General features: G+C 38.0%; 1 protein-coding gene across 25 annotated transcripts in view; it reads right to left on the bottom strand.

Moving 5' to 3' along the window:
• The window catches only part of PBRM1 (polybromo 1), a 105,931-nt gene that overhangs the window by 76,875 nt on the left and 16,557 nt on the right, over positions 1-12,499 (bottom strand). For all 25 annotated transcript variants that reach the window (XM_036878173.2, XM_036878175.2, XM_057486653.1 and 22 more), the window contains 2 exons: positions 10,106-10,249; positions 1,408-1,524 (listed from right to left, as the gene is read on the bottom strand). In XM_036878173.2, the coding sequence (XP_036734068.1) occupies positions 1,408-1,524; positions 10,106-10,249 (261 nt within the window). The remainder of the gene's footprint in view (positions 1-1,407; positions 1,525-10,105; positions 10,250-12,499) is intronic.

Genomic DNA, 12,499 nt, shown 5'->3' with positions numbered 1-12,499 from the left:
CATCTGCTTCCCTTTGGTAACTATTAGTCCCTTTTTGGAGTCTGTGAGTCTGCTGCTGTTTTGTTCCTTCAGTTTTGCTTCGTTGTTTTACTCCACAAATGAGGGAAATCCTTTGGTACTTGTCTTTCTCCGCCTGGCTTATTTCACTGAGCATAATACCCTCTAGCTCCATCCACACTGTTGCAAATGGTAGGATTTGTTTTCTTCTTATGGCTGAATAATATTCCATTGTGTATATGTACCACATCTTCTTTACCCATTCATCCACTGATGGACACTTAGGTTGCTTTGTAGTGAACTACTAAAAGTACATCCTTGTCTAGAAATAAAAGAATGCTGACATCACAGAAATTTCTGTAGTTCCATAGGCTGAAGTGGAATCTATGCTAATTGCTTCTTGGGTGGGAAGTCACAGGGGCCTGACTTTCAAAGAGTCTCACTTGTTTAGAAAACCTTTTCCTTTTTGGGGTAGAAGAATACCAATTAGGTCTCTTTTCTCCATCATCAGGAAATCAAGGAGAGCTAAGAAGAACTCATTTATCTTTCTCTCTCTCTGCCTCCTGAGCAAACTGAATGTTCCTTCTCTTTTATAAAGAAAAGGTTTAGTTTAGATGCTTATTATAACATTTAAGAATTACCAATCTCAGAAATAACCCAAATGTCCATCAGCAGATGAACAGAATAAACAAAATGTGATATATCTACACAATGGAATCTTACTGTGATATGTACACACAATGGAGTACTACTGTGGCGTATATATACGATGGAGTATCACTGTGGTATACACATACAATGGAGTATCACTCAGCCTTAAAAAGGGAGGAAATTCTCATACATGTGACAACATGGATGAACCCAGAATACATTATGCTGAGTGAAGTAAGTCAAACACAAAAGGATAAATATTTATGATTCCTCTTATACCAGGTAATTAACGTAGTCAAATTCATAGAGAGAACCTAGAATGGTGGCTGCCAGAGGCTAGGGGAAGGAGGGAATGGGGAGTTACTGTGTAATGGGTATGGAGGTTCAATTTAGGAAGAGTAAAAGATCTGGAGATGGATGGTGATGATTGTTGCACAATAATATGAATGTGCTTAATGTCACTAAACTGTACACTTAGAATGGTTAGATGGTAAAACTTAAGTACATTTTCTGACAATAAAGACTAAAGGCAAACAAAAACAATTACCAAGGAAAAAAAGAAAAACTAAAACCTTCTGGCTAAGTGAAATGATAGAACATATCCCATGTGTCTGCTTCTGAGGCCAGGCAATGATCTCTTGGCTGCCTCCAGTGCCGTCCCCTAGCCTTACTCTATTTACTGTGAACTAATAAAATTCTTACAGCACTTAGAAAAAAACCAAACACTTTAATTCACCAGTCTTTAGTTGTATCACTTACCACTTTAGAAGGCAGTTTCTGAAAAAGTTCACTAATGAGATGCCCTGATGGATTTGTGGCTACAACTATGGCTTCAAGAAGTTGCTCCAGGATCTCCTTCAAGTAGCTTGGAGAAGACTAGTGGAGAGAGCAGGGAGGAGGAGAGAGGGGAGAAGTACTCTGTGAGAGAAATCCAAAAATAAAGGCCAACATTCAACAGCTTATTCCAAAGAGCAACTTCTACAGTACTTGTTTTAAGTACAAGTTTCAAAACACTGCAGAAATGCTCTGGTGCACCCCCAGAATGGCTTATGTAAAACTAATGAGGCCCCTTACATTACTTCGGTAACTAAACCCTTTGGATCAGGTCCTTCTACTGAACTCTATTCCACAGCAAACACTAACAATGAAGTTCAAATGCCATATGTGTGAAATGATAGAAATGCGTACCTTTTTAGGGTCTGAGCAACTGAGACTGAGAAAGCATGGTCCATGTTACTTGGCCATTTCTACATCTGCTATTTGTATCTACTGTAGTCTCAGTATTCTGGTAGAACAACGACATATGTAAAGATGGAACTACGTTCTTTTAAACCACGGGGTATTCTGCCAGATTTGACAACAGAATTCAAGTTATGTCAAAACTGAATGGAGATGAGTCAGTTGAGGCACATCACCGCTGCTCTCCCGCCTGGCTGGCTTACTACCACCTTAGTCAACCGTTTCAACATGGCAAAGTGTATGCCGCGAAGAGTACTTGGCCAGTCGGTCTTGATCTGAAGACATTTTCTACATTTTCATCCCAGTGAGCAATGGGTTGTCTCAGTCAAGGTTTATATTAAATGGCACTTCAAACCAACACCAGGTTTCAGGCATATAAAATAAAGATTAACAGTATTTCTGGTTTAAATCATAAAAGCAGTAGCATTTTTATCTTAACCCAACAGAATGTCTTTTTATATAGTGTAGTCTCCATTTTAAGGCCCAACATAAACTCCACAGATAGGGTACTAACATCTCTCGGGCCTGGCACAAGTGCCTGGTAATATAGACACACGATAAATATTTAACATAAGACACGTGATTTAGCCAAGAGCCCCAACCTCATCAGCTTAGAGAATCAACGTACCACTGATGTAAGCAGGCTGAAATATCCAAGTTCAAGTCACTTACCTCCTGGCTAAAACACGGTACCACAGAGTTAGCTTCAAGAAGAGGAGTTATGCTCTGCAGCCAAACTTCCTCTCCTCCCAACCCAACCAGCTGCCGCGGAGACATGCTTTGCAGGTATGAATGCATTCCTACAACGTGCTCCCACAAATGGGAAAGTTCCAGGGAAATCATTCTTAAGTTAAAAAGGAGAAGCTTGAGAATTCCCTCGCCCTGCCAAAGCACCTCAGGGCTAGAAAGAAGTCTGGGAGGAATAAATACGAATGTGCAAGAGCCTTCCAGTTTCTTACCAAAGACACACAGGCAAGTCCTAAATGCAGGCATTTTCAGCTTTCAACTAGAAACCCAGAGGCCTATGGTAAGACTGAGCTCTCCACAGGTAATGCTCCACCCAAGAAAGCATGAATTAAGCTGTAGCTCCCTCATTAATATTAGAGTGAATTTCTAGGGAATCCCTAGTTAATTGCCCTCTACCTAATTTCAATGACTTAATTTCTAGAAAGAAATTGACAGTGTGTCTAGGAACAACGTTTTGAGACTCTAAGAATTACTTATGTTTTTGAGAAATTCACCTAACTGCTTCTTTCTGTGTTGGGTTCCCGCAAAAGGCCTATCCAGGTAAGTTAGGGAAGAAGGCGAGCATCTTACTATTTAGCTACAGAAGAGAGATGATACTCCTTCTACTATTCTTTGTCCTCTTTGAAAACATGAGTGTTCGTTCAGCAAGTATTTGTCACTAGTTACACGTCAGACACAGTTTAGACGCTAGGGATAGGGGAACAAGGTGATGTCTTTTGTGGAGCTATCTTTCTGTTTGGAGGACAGATGGAAAGTGAACATGTAAGCTAACTAACAAGTTATTTCACATATAGTGGTAACTGAAGACCACAGAACAGGGTGATGTGATGACAGGAAAGGAGCATGCAGGAAACAGTTTAGACGTGGTGGTGACATGCTCTCCCAGCTGACATGACTTTAAGTGATGTCAGAATAATGAAAAGGCACAAGCTTGGGAAGATGGCAGAGTGGAAGGATCCTGAGCTCACCTCCTCCCACAGGCACATCAAAGCTACAACATGCAGTGCAACTCACTCTGTAAACCCCCTCAGGACAAGCACGGCTGCTCTTCCACAGCTAAAGATAGAAAGAAAAAGCTGCATGGAGAAGGGTAGGAGGGGCAGAGCTGCGGCTGGGAACTATAACCCCCGGCATGGTGACCCACACGCAAGAAGGGTGCCACAAGTGTGGAGGTGCTCCCCGAGAAGCAAGGAGATCAAGCCCACTGAGCATTCCCTGCCCTCGTCCCAGAACTGTCCCAGGAAGATAAGCCCCATAATGATTATCTTTGCAAATCAGCAGAGTTTAACTCCAGGAGACCTGGAGGACTATAGGAAACCGAGATTCTACTCTTAAGAAGCCCAGGCACACACTTACTAGCTCCAAGAGCTAGCACAGAAGCAACAGTTCGAGAAGTTCCTGGGTTACAGGTGAAGGAGACTGCTTAGCTAATTTTTGGGTGTGTGCCAGAGTGGCAGAGATCTGCAGGAATGCTCTCCAGGAGTGGCAGTGCTGTGGGTCCCATCTGTTGTGCCCTCCTTCGGCCCTGCTGGTCTGGCGCCAGGGCAGCCAGCTCTGACCCTTCCCATCTCCCTTGCTGAGTGCTGCCTGACTGGCCCTGGCTGGACGCCCTCCAAAGTGGATCCAGCACGGCCACACCTGGCAGGCAGCATCGGTCAGGATCAGTGTTTCCCCAAACTGACTACCACCCCACCACACCCGGTGAGGACTGGTGCTCCTGGAAGCGACTCCTGTCCTGGGGAGTGGGGGGAGGGCCAGCATCACCCATGAGCATGCCCACGACAGTTGTAGTGGGAGCCAGTCTCGGTCACCAGGGTGTCTGCTGTGGCCATCACGGCTCAGCCACAGCAGGCGGGCGCACACCACAGCTCACACAGAGGAGACCCCTGAAATGCCTGCTTCTGGTGACAGGGGTATTGTGCTACTGGGTCCCACAGGACAGTTCCTACAAAAGGCCACTATTTCAAGACAAGGAGATGTAACTGATCTTCCTTATACATAGGAACAAACATAAGAGTCAGACAAAATGTGGAGACAGAGGAATGTGCTCCAAATGAAAGAACCAGACAAAATATGAGAAAAAGTAGTAAACAAAACATAGTTAAACAATCACCTAATGAAGAGTTTGAAGTAATGTTCATAAAGATATTCACTAGACTTGAGAGTGGATGACCTCAGTGAAAACCACAACAAAGTAACAGAAAATACAAAAAAGAACCAAACAGAGCTAAAGAATGTGATAACTAGAATGAAAAACACACACTAGAAGGAATCAACAGCAGAGCAGAGGGTGCAGAACAGATCAGTATGCTGCCAGACAGAGTAGTGGAAATCATCCAAGTTGAACAACAAAAAGAAAAAATAATTTTAAGAAAAGACCACTGGGATAACGTTTGCTTTACAGGAGTCCCAGAAAGAGGAGAGAGACAGAGGGGCACAAAACTTATTTGAAGAAATAATAGCTAAAAACTTCCCTTATTTGGGGAAAGAAACAGATATCTAAGTCAAGGACGCACAGAGACTCCCAAACAAGATGAATCCAAGAACGTCCAGACCAAGATACACAATGTAAGCAAAATGGCAAAGATTAAAGGTAAAGAGAGAATCTTAAAAGCAGCAAGACAAAAACAAACAGTTACATACAAGGGAAGTCCCAAAAGGCTATCTGATTTTTCAGTAGAAACTCTGTAGGCCCGAAGGGAGTGGTATGATACACTCAACATGCAGAAAGGAAAAAACCTACAACCAAGAATATTTCAGCTGCCAAGGTTACCACTTGGAATTGACAGAGATTAAGTTTTCTGGACAAACAAAATTTAAAGGAGCTCAGTGCCACTAAATTGTCCTTAAAAGAAATGTTAAAGAGGCTTCTTTAAGTGGAAAAGAGAGGACCATAACCAGATGTAAGAAAATTAGGAAAGGGAAAACAAACATATAGTAAATGTAGTATATCACTTAAAAGGTTAGTATGAAGGTTAAAAGACAAAAGTAGTAAATTCAATTATGTCTACAATAGTTAATTAAGTGATACACAAATAGATACAAAATATGACATCAAATGCATAAAACATCAAGTGGGGGTGTAGAAATGTAGTGCCTTTAGAATGTGTTTGAATTTAAAACAACCATTAACTTAAAATAGACTGCTAAATACATAGAATGTTGTAGTTGAATCTCATGATAACCACAAACCAAACACCTGTAACAGATACACAAAAATTAAAAAGGATAGGACTATAAGAAGGAGCAGAGAACTACAAAAATAATCAGAAAACAATTAACAAAATGGTGATAAGTATTAATAATTATGTTAAATGTAGATGGATTAAATGCTCCAATCAAAAGATATAGGGTGACTTAATGGATAAAAAAATAAGACCCATCTAGATGCTGTCTGTAAGAGACTCACTTTGGACCTAAAGAAACATTTAGACAAAGTGAAGGCAGGGAGAGCAATACTTATATTAGAAAAGAAGACTTTAAAACAAAGACTATAACAAGAGACAAAGAAGGGCATTAAATACTGATAAATGGATCAATACAGTAAGATAACATAACAACTGTAAATATCTATACACCCAACATAGGAGCACCAAAATACAAAAAGCAAATTTTAACAAACATAAAGGATAAAATTGACAGCAAAACAATAATAGTAGGGGACCTTTAACAACCACTTACATCTGTGAAGACAACATCCAGACAGAAATCAGTAAAAACATGGTGGCTTTGAATGACACATTAGATCAGATTGACTTAACAGATATACATATATATAATATTCCATCCAAGATGGAATACATTCTTTTCGAATGTACATGGATCATTCTCCAGGATAGATCACATGTTAGGCCAGCTCACTAAGTTTAAGAGGACTTAGATATCCAGCATCTTTTCCAACCACAATGGTATGAAACTACAGATCAATTATAAGGAAAAAAAATGGAAAAAACACAAATATGTGAAGGCTAAACAACATGTTACTAAACATCCAGTGAATTAATGAAGAAATCAAAGAGGAAAACAAAAAACAGCTGGAGACAAATGAAAATAGAAACACAACAGTTCAAAGTCTTTGGGACACAGCAAAACATGAATCTAGAAGGGAATTTTATAGCAAAAGAGGCCTACTTCACGAAACAAGAAAACCTCAAATCTAATCTCACACCAAAAGGAACTAGAAAAGAACACAGCCCAAAGTTAGCAGAAGTGAAGGAAAAAAAACTATCAGAACAGAAATAAATGAAACAGAGATTTAAAAAAATAGTGAATATCAATGAACTAAGAGCTGGTTCTTTGAAAAAGTAAAAAGAACTGATGAACCTTTAGCCAGAATCATCAAGTTAAAAAGAGAGGAGGGTTCAAAATCAGAAATGAAAGAAAAATTACAACAAATACCACAGAAATACAAAGAATTATAAGAGATAGCTGCTAAAAAACTATACACCAACAAATTGACAACCTTGATGAAATGGATAAATTTCTAGAAACATACAAATTTCCAGGATTAAATTAGGAAGAAATGGAAAATTCAAGTAGACCAATTACTAGTAATAAAATTGAACTGGTAATAAAAAAACTCCCAACAAACAAAAGTTCAGAACCAGATGTCTTCCTGGGTGAATTCTACCAAACATTTAAAGAGCTAATATCTATCTTTCTTAAAGTATTCCAAAAAATAGAAGAGGAGGAAATAATTACAAATTCATTTTATGAGGTCAACATTACTCTAATACCAAAACCAGACAAAGACATTACAAAAAAAGAAAATTACAGACCAATATCCCTGATTAACACAGATATAAAAAGCCTCAACAAAATTTCAGCAAACTGAGTTTTAAAATACAGAAAAAGGATAACTCATCATGACCAAGTGAGATTTATTCCAGGGATACAAGGACGGTACCATATCTGCAAATCAATCAATGTGATACACCACATTAACAAAAGGAAGGATAAAATATGATCATCTCAACAGATGCTGAAAAAAGCACTTGACAAAATTCAACATCCATTCATACTCAAAACTCTCAACAGAGTAGGTAGATGATAAAGGCCATATATGACAAACATAATAAAGCTATATATAACAAACCCACAGCTAATATCACACTCAACAGCAAAAGGATGAAAGCTTTTCCTCTAAGATCAGGAATAAAACAAGGATGCCCACTCTTACCATTTTTATTCAACAGTGTTAGTCCTAGCCATAGCAATGAGACAAGAAAAAGAAACAAAAAGTATACAAAATAGGAAAGGAAAAAGTAAAACTGCCACTATTCGCAGATGACATGGTACTATATATAGAAAACCCTAAAGACTCCACCAAAAAACTATTAGACTAAATGAAATCATTAAAGTTGCAGGATATAAAATCAACACACAGAAATTGGTTGCATTTTTACATACTAATAATGAACTAGCAGAAAGAAAAATCAAGGAAACAATTCCATTTACAATTGCATCAAAAATAACAAAATACCTAGGAATAAACCGAACCAAAGAGGTGAAAGACCTATACTCTGAAAACTCTAAGACACTCATGAAAGAAATTGAAGACACACATAAATGGAAAGCTAGTCCATGCCCATGAATAGGAAGAACTGATCTTGTCAAAATGCCATCCTGCCCAAAGCAAATTACAGATTCAATGTAAACCCCATCAAACCAATAGCATTTTTCAATGACCTAGAGCAAATAATCCTAAAATTTATATGAAACCACAAAAAACCCCAAGTAGCCAAAGCAATCTTGAGAAAGAAGAACAAAGAGGGTATTATGCCCCCTGATCTCAAGCTATATATACTATAAAGCTACAGTGATTAAAACAGTATGGCACTGGCACAAGAATAGATTGATCAATGGAACAGAACAGAGAACCCAGAAATAAACCCACACATATATGGTCAATTAATCTATGACAAAGGAGGTAAGAATACACAGTGGGGAAAAGGCAGTCTCTTCAATAAATGGTGTTGGGAAAACTGGACAGCTACATGCAAAAGAATGAAACTGGATCACTTTCTTACATCATATACAAAAATACTCAAAATGGATTTAACACCTGAATATAAGAACTGAAACCACAAAACTCCTAAAGGAAAACATAGGCAGTAAACTCTTAGACATTGCTCTTAGCAATATTTTTTTGGATATGTTTCCCCAGGCAAGGGGAACAAATGCAAAAATTAACAAATGGGACTATACCACACTAAAAACCTTCTGTACCGTGAAGGGAGCCATCAATAAAACAAAAAGGCAACCTACTGAGTGGGAAAAGATATTTGCAAATGATATGTCTGTTAAGGAATTAATATCCAAATTACATAAAGAATGCCTACAACTCAACACCAAAAAAAAAAGATTAAAAAACGGTCAGAGGATCCTGAATAGACATTTTTCCAAGGAAGATATACAGTGGTCAACAGACACATTAAAAGATGCTCAACATCACCTATCATCAGGAAAATACAAATCAAAACCACAATGAGACATCTTCTCATACCTATTAGAATGGCTCTCATCAAAAACACGAGAGAACAAATGTTGGTGAGGATGCAGGGAAAAGGGAACCCTTGCGCACTGTTGGTGGGAATGCAAACTGGTGCAGCCACTATGGAAACCAGTATGGTGGTTCCTCAAAAAATTAGAACAGAAATACCATATTGAACAAAACAATGAACAAAAAAACCAGAAATGGAATTATATACTGAGAACAAACTAGTTGTCAGAGGGTAGAGGACTGGAGGGATAGCAAAATAGGTGAAGGGAATTAAGAGGTACAAACTTACAGTCATAAAATAAGTAAGTCACAGGGATGAAAAGTACAGCATAGATAATATAGTCAATAATATTGTAATAACTTTGTACAGTGACACATGGTCACTATAGTTATTGTGCTGAGCATTCCATAATATATATAAATGTCACTCTCTATGTTATACACATGAAACTAAACACGAAAAAAAAAAATGAAAAGGATCAATCACAGGAAGAACCAAAGAACATTCTAAGCAAAAATTAGAGCAACTGCAAAATTCCAGAGGCAGGAATACACTTGGTACATTCCAGAAACAGTAACCAGTCTCACTTACAAAAATATTCTTTTAACTAAGGTGATTCCATGACTTGCCAACTTTTCTTCACAACACTGTCTAATCTTATATGACACCTCAATCTAGCAATACTGGACCAGTCCTTGATAATATAAAGATTATCTTTAAAATTGGGCAGTAAGTAAGCATAATGCAAGAGCAATTCACGAAGGCAAGCATGGACAGGGCACACAGCACAGGATGTCCTAGGGTCCCCTGTAACTGGTGTGGGGCACTCTCTCTGTATGCCCTGTTAGTGTCCCAGTTAGCAACACAACTGCACAAAGCCCAGCTGCCCATAGCAGCCACAGGACATCAGAGGCAGCAGCCTTGTCCACCTTCCAACAGCCCATCTTACCCACCCCGGCTGCACTTACTCCTTCTGTTGCTGTGCCTTGATTGTCTTGCCCATCTTCATCATCATCTTCATCATCTGCTTCTCCTTTCTGAACAAACTCATTTCTTGTTCTAAGGTACAAATCCCATAGTTTGCAAGCAGCTTTGTATTCAGGAGAATCTGGCTGTAGATTATCAAAGAGAAGAGAAAAAAAATCACCTTAGTGTTTTATTATAAATCTTTTACTACTTTAAAGCATCCTCTTCCAGGAGAAACTGGCATTCCAGGATATAACTTTGAAAACTCTGTTATAAATTTAAGAATCTTTATGATTAAAAAGATACATGGGTCTCAATTCTTCTGAAGAACTAAGTGTATGCGTTAAATTAAATTCTGAAATTATTTTATTTTATTTATTTATGCACTATTCCATTATAGAAAGACTTGAGGCAGAAGATAAATGACTTGCTAAATTAACACTAATTATTACTAAAACACTAACAAACCCAATTTAAAGGATAAGATCTAATTTGAGGGACATAAGTCTAAAGGATAAAAGCTAATGACTGTTCTGATTCACTTTTATTTTTAAATTAATACCTCATCTGAAGATTTTTTTCTTGAAGGGTAGTGGGGATGAACTCTAATTGAAACTTTCTAGCAAAAACAATGCTGAATGCAATGTTAAATAAGCGAAACTTTAAAAACAGACCTGTGTGTTGGCAGTAAGGATAAGCAATGTTATAAAAGCAAAAATAGAGTAAAAGCAGGAACCCAGACGAGCAAAGAGAATGCTAAAGCCAATGTTCACCTTGTGGTCATTCGTGAGACAAGATAAACCTAAGCTTTAGTTTTCAAGGCTCCTGGAGATAGCAAGGACAGGAGACAAAGGCCGGGCTCCACGAGAATCTGGAACTCCGAAGGCCATGGCTACAATATAAGTTGGAATTCAAAAACAAGTCCATTTCTGTGCTGCTGGACACAAAGAAGAGAACCCACTTCAACCTCTACAGAGCTTAACCCACGCCTCTCTCCAACCACGGCACTGTGGGTAGGAGAGGCAGGAGGGCTCACCCCTGAGAACTCGTCATCATCGTAGGCTAGCCCTAACAAAGACAGGCCAGGTATCTGGCCCAGGCAACAAGTCTCTGGATGAACTCAACTTCATCTAAGCCACAAAAAATCTCTAGAGATAAAGTTGCAAGAAACATGAGCTTGTGGTCAAAATTCATGAAACACAAGAAAGAATCACAAGAGGAAGCAGAATAACAGCAAAATCTGGTGTGCAAATATTTCGGATATTAGAAATATCTGCTATAGAATAAAAAATAAGTATGTTGACAATGACTAAGAAGAAATGGGACTGAAGACATAAGCAAAGTGCAGGAAACCCTAAAAAAAGACCTACTTCCAAAATACAAAAAATATAAATATTAAAATACAAAAACTGAATAGACTGATTTAAGAACAGCTTCCAAGGAAAATGGGAGGAACTAAGAAATCACCCAAAAAGAACACAGATACAAAAAAGTGGTCTATGAAAGGTTAAGAGAACTGGAGAGTTCTGATGTAACATCCAGAGTTCCCTATGAGAAAGGATGGGACAAGGGCAACATGCAAAGACATGCTGGCTGAAAACTTACCAGAGCTGATGAAAAACAGCAATCCAAAGGTTCGGGAAGCCCTACAACTCCCAAATTATATAAATAAAAAAAACATTTCTACCTAGACATTATCATAGTGAAACTTAAGGGTACAAAAGGCAAAAAGATACAAAGGTCGCCAGAAAGAAAGCAGATAACCTATAAACGAACTAACTACAATTACACTGACAGATGACTTCTTCATAGCAATAAAAGAGAAGAATGAATACTAAACAGAGTAGTACATTTACAAGTACAAGTAAATACTGACTATATAAAACATTATTTTATGGGATTTAGAAGTTGCTGCAACAGAACAAAGGAAAAATCATCAGTAGCATAAGTAGAAAGAGATCAGAGCTGAATTATTCTAAGGTCTTGTACTGTTTAGGTGGAAGTTGAAGATGCTGACTAACTTTTGACTTTGATAATTTTCTTATGCATAGTAAAACTTCTCAGGTAAGAATAGATTACCATTAGATCTTGCAACTTTCAACTGTAGAGAGAATAAGAATAAATAAATTAAAAACAAAATGAAGCCACAAGAAAGCACAGAGAAAAACAAAATAAAAAACATTACAAAATGAGACAAATAGACAGTAGAACTTCAGGTGACAAGAATATATCTAAACATAATGGTAATCATTAAAACTGTAAAGAGATGAAATGTTCCCATTAAAAAATAAAGATTGTCAACTGGATTAACAGAAATTCATGTACATGCTGCATCCTAGAGATACATCAGCATTAAAAGGATATGAAAGGTTCAAAGTAAAAGAATAGAAAAAAAT

This window comes from Manis pentadactyla, chromosome 1 (assembly GCF_030020395.1).
Source record: "Manis pentadactyla isolate mManPen7 chromosome 1, mManPen7.hap1, whole genome shotgun sequence".
In the NCBI taxonomy this organism is placed as follows: Eukaryota; Metazoa; Chordata; class Mammalia; order Pholidota; family Manidae; genus Manis; species Manis pentadactyla.
The sequence above is the reverse complement of the archived record's forward strand: the minus strand, read 5'-3'. Positions and strand labels throughout refer to the sequence as shown.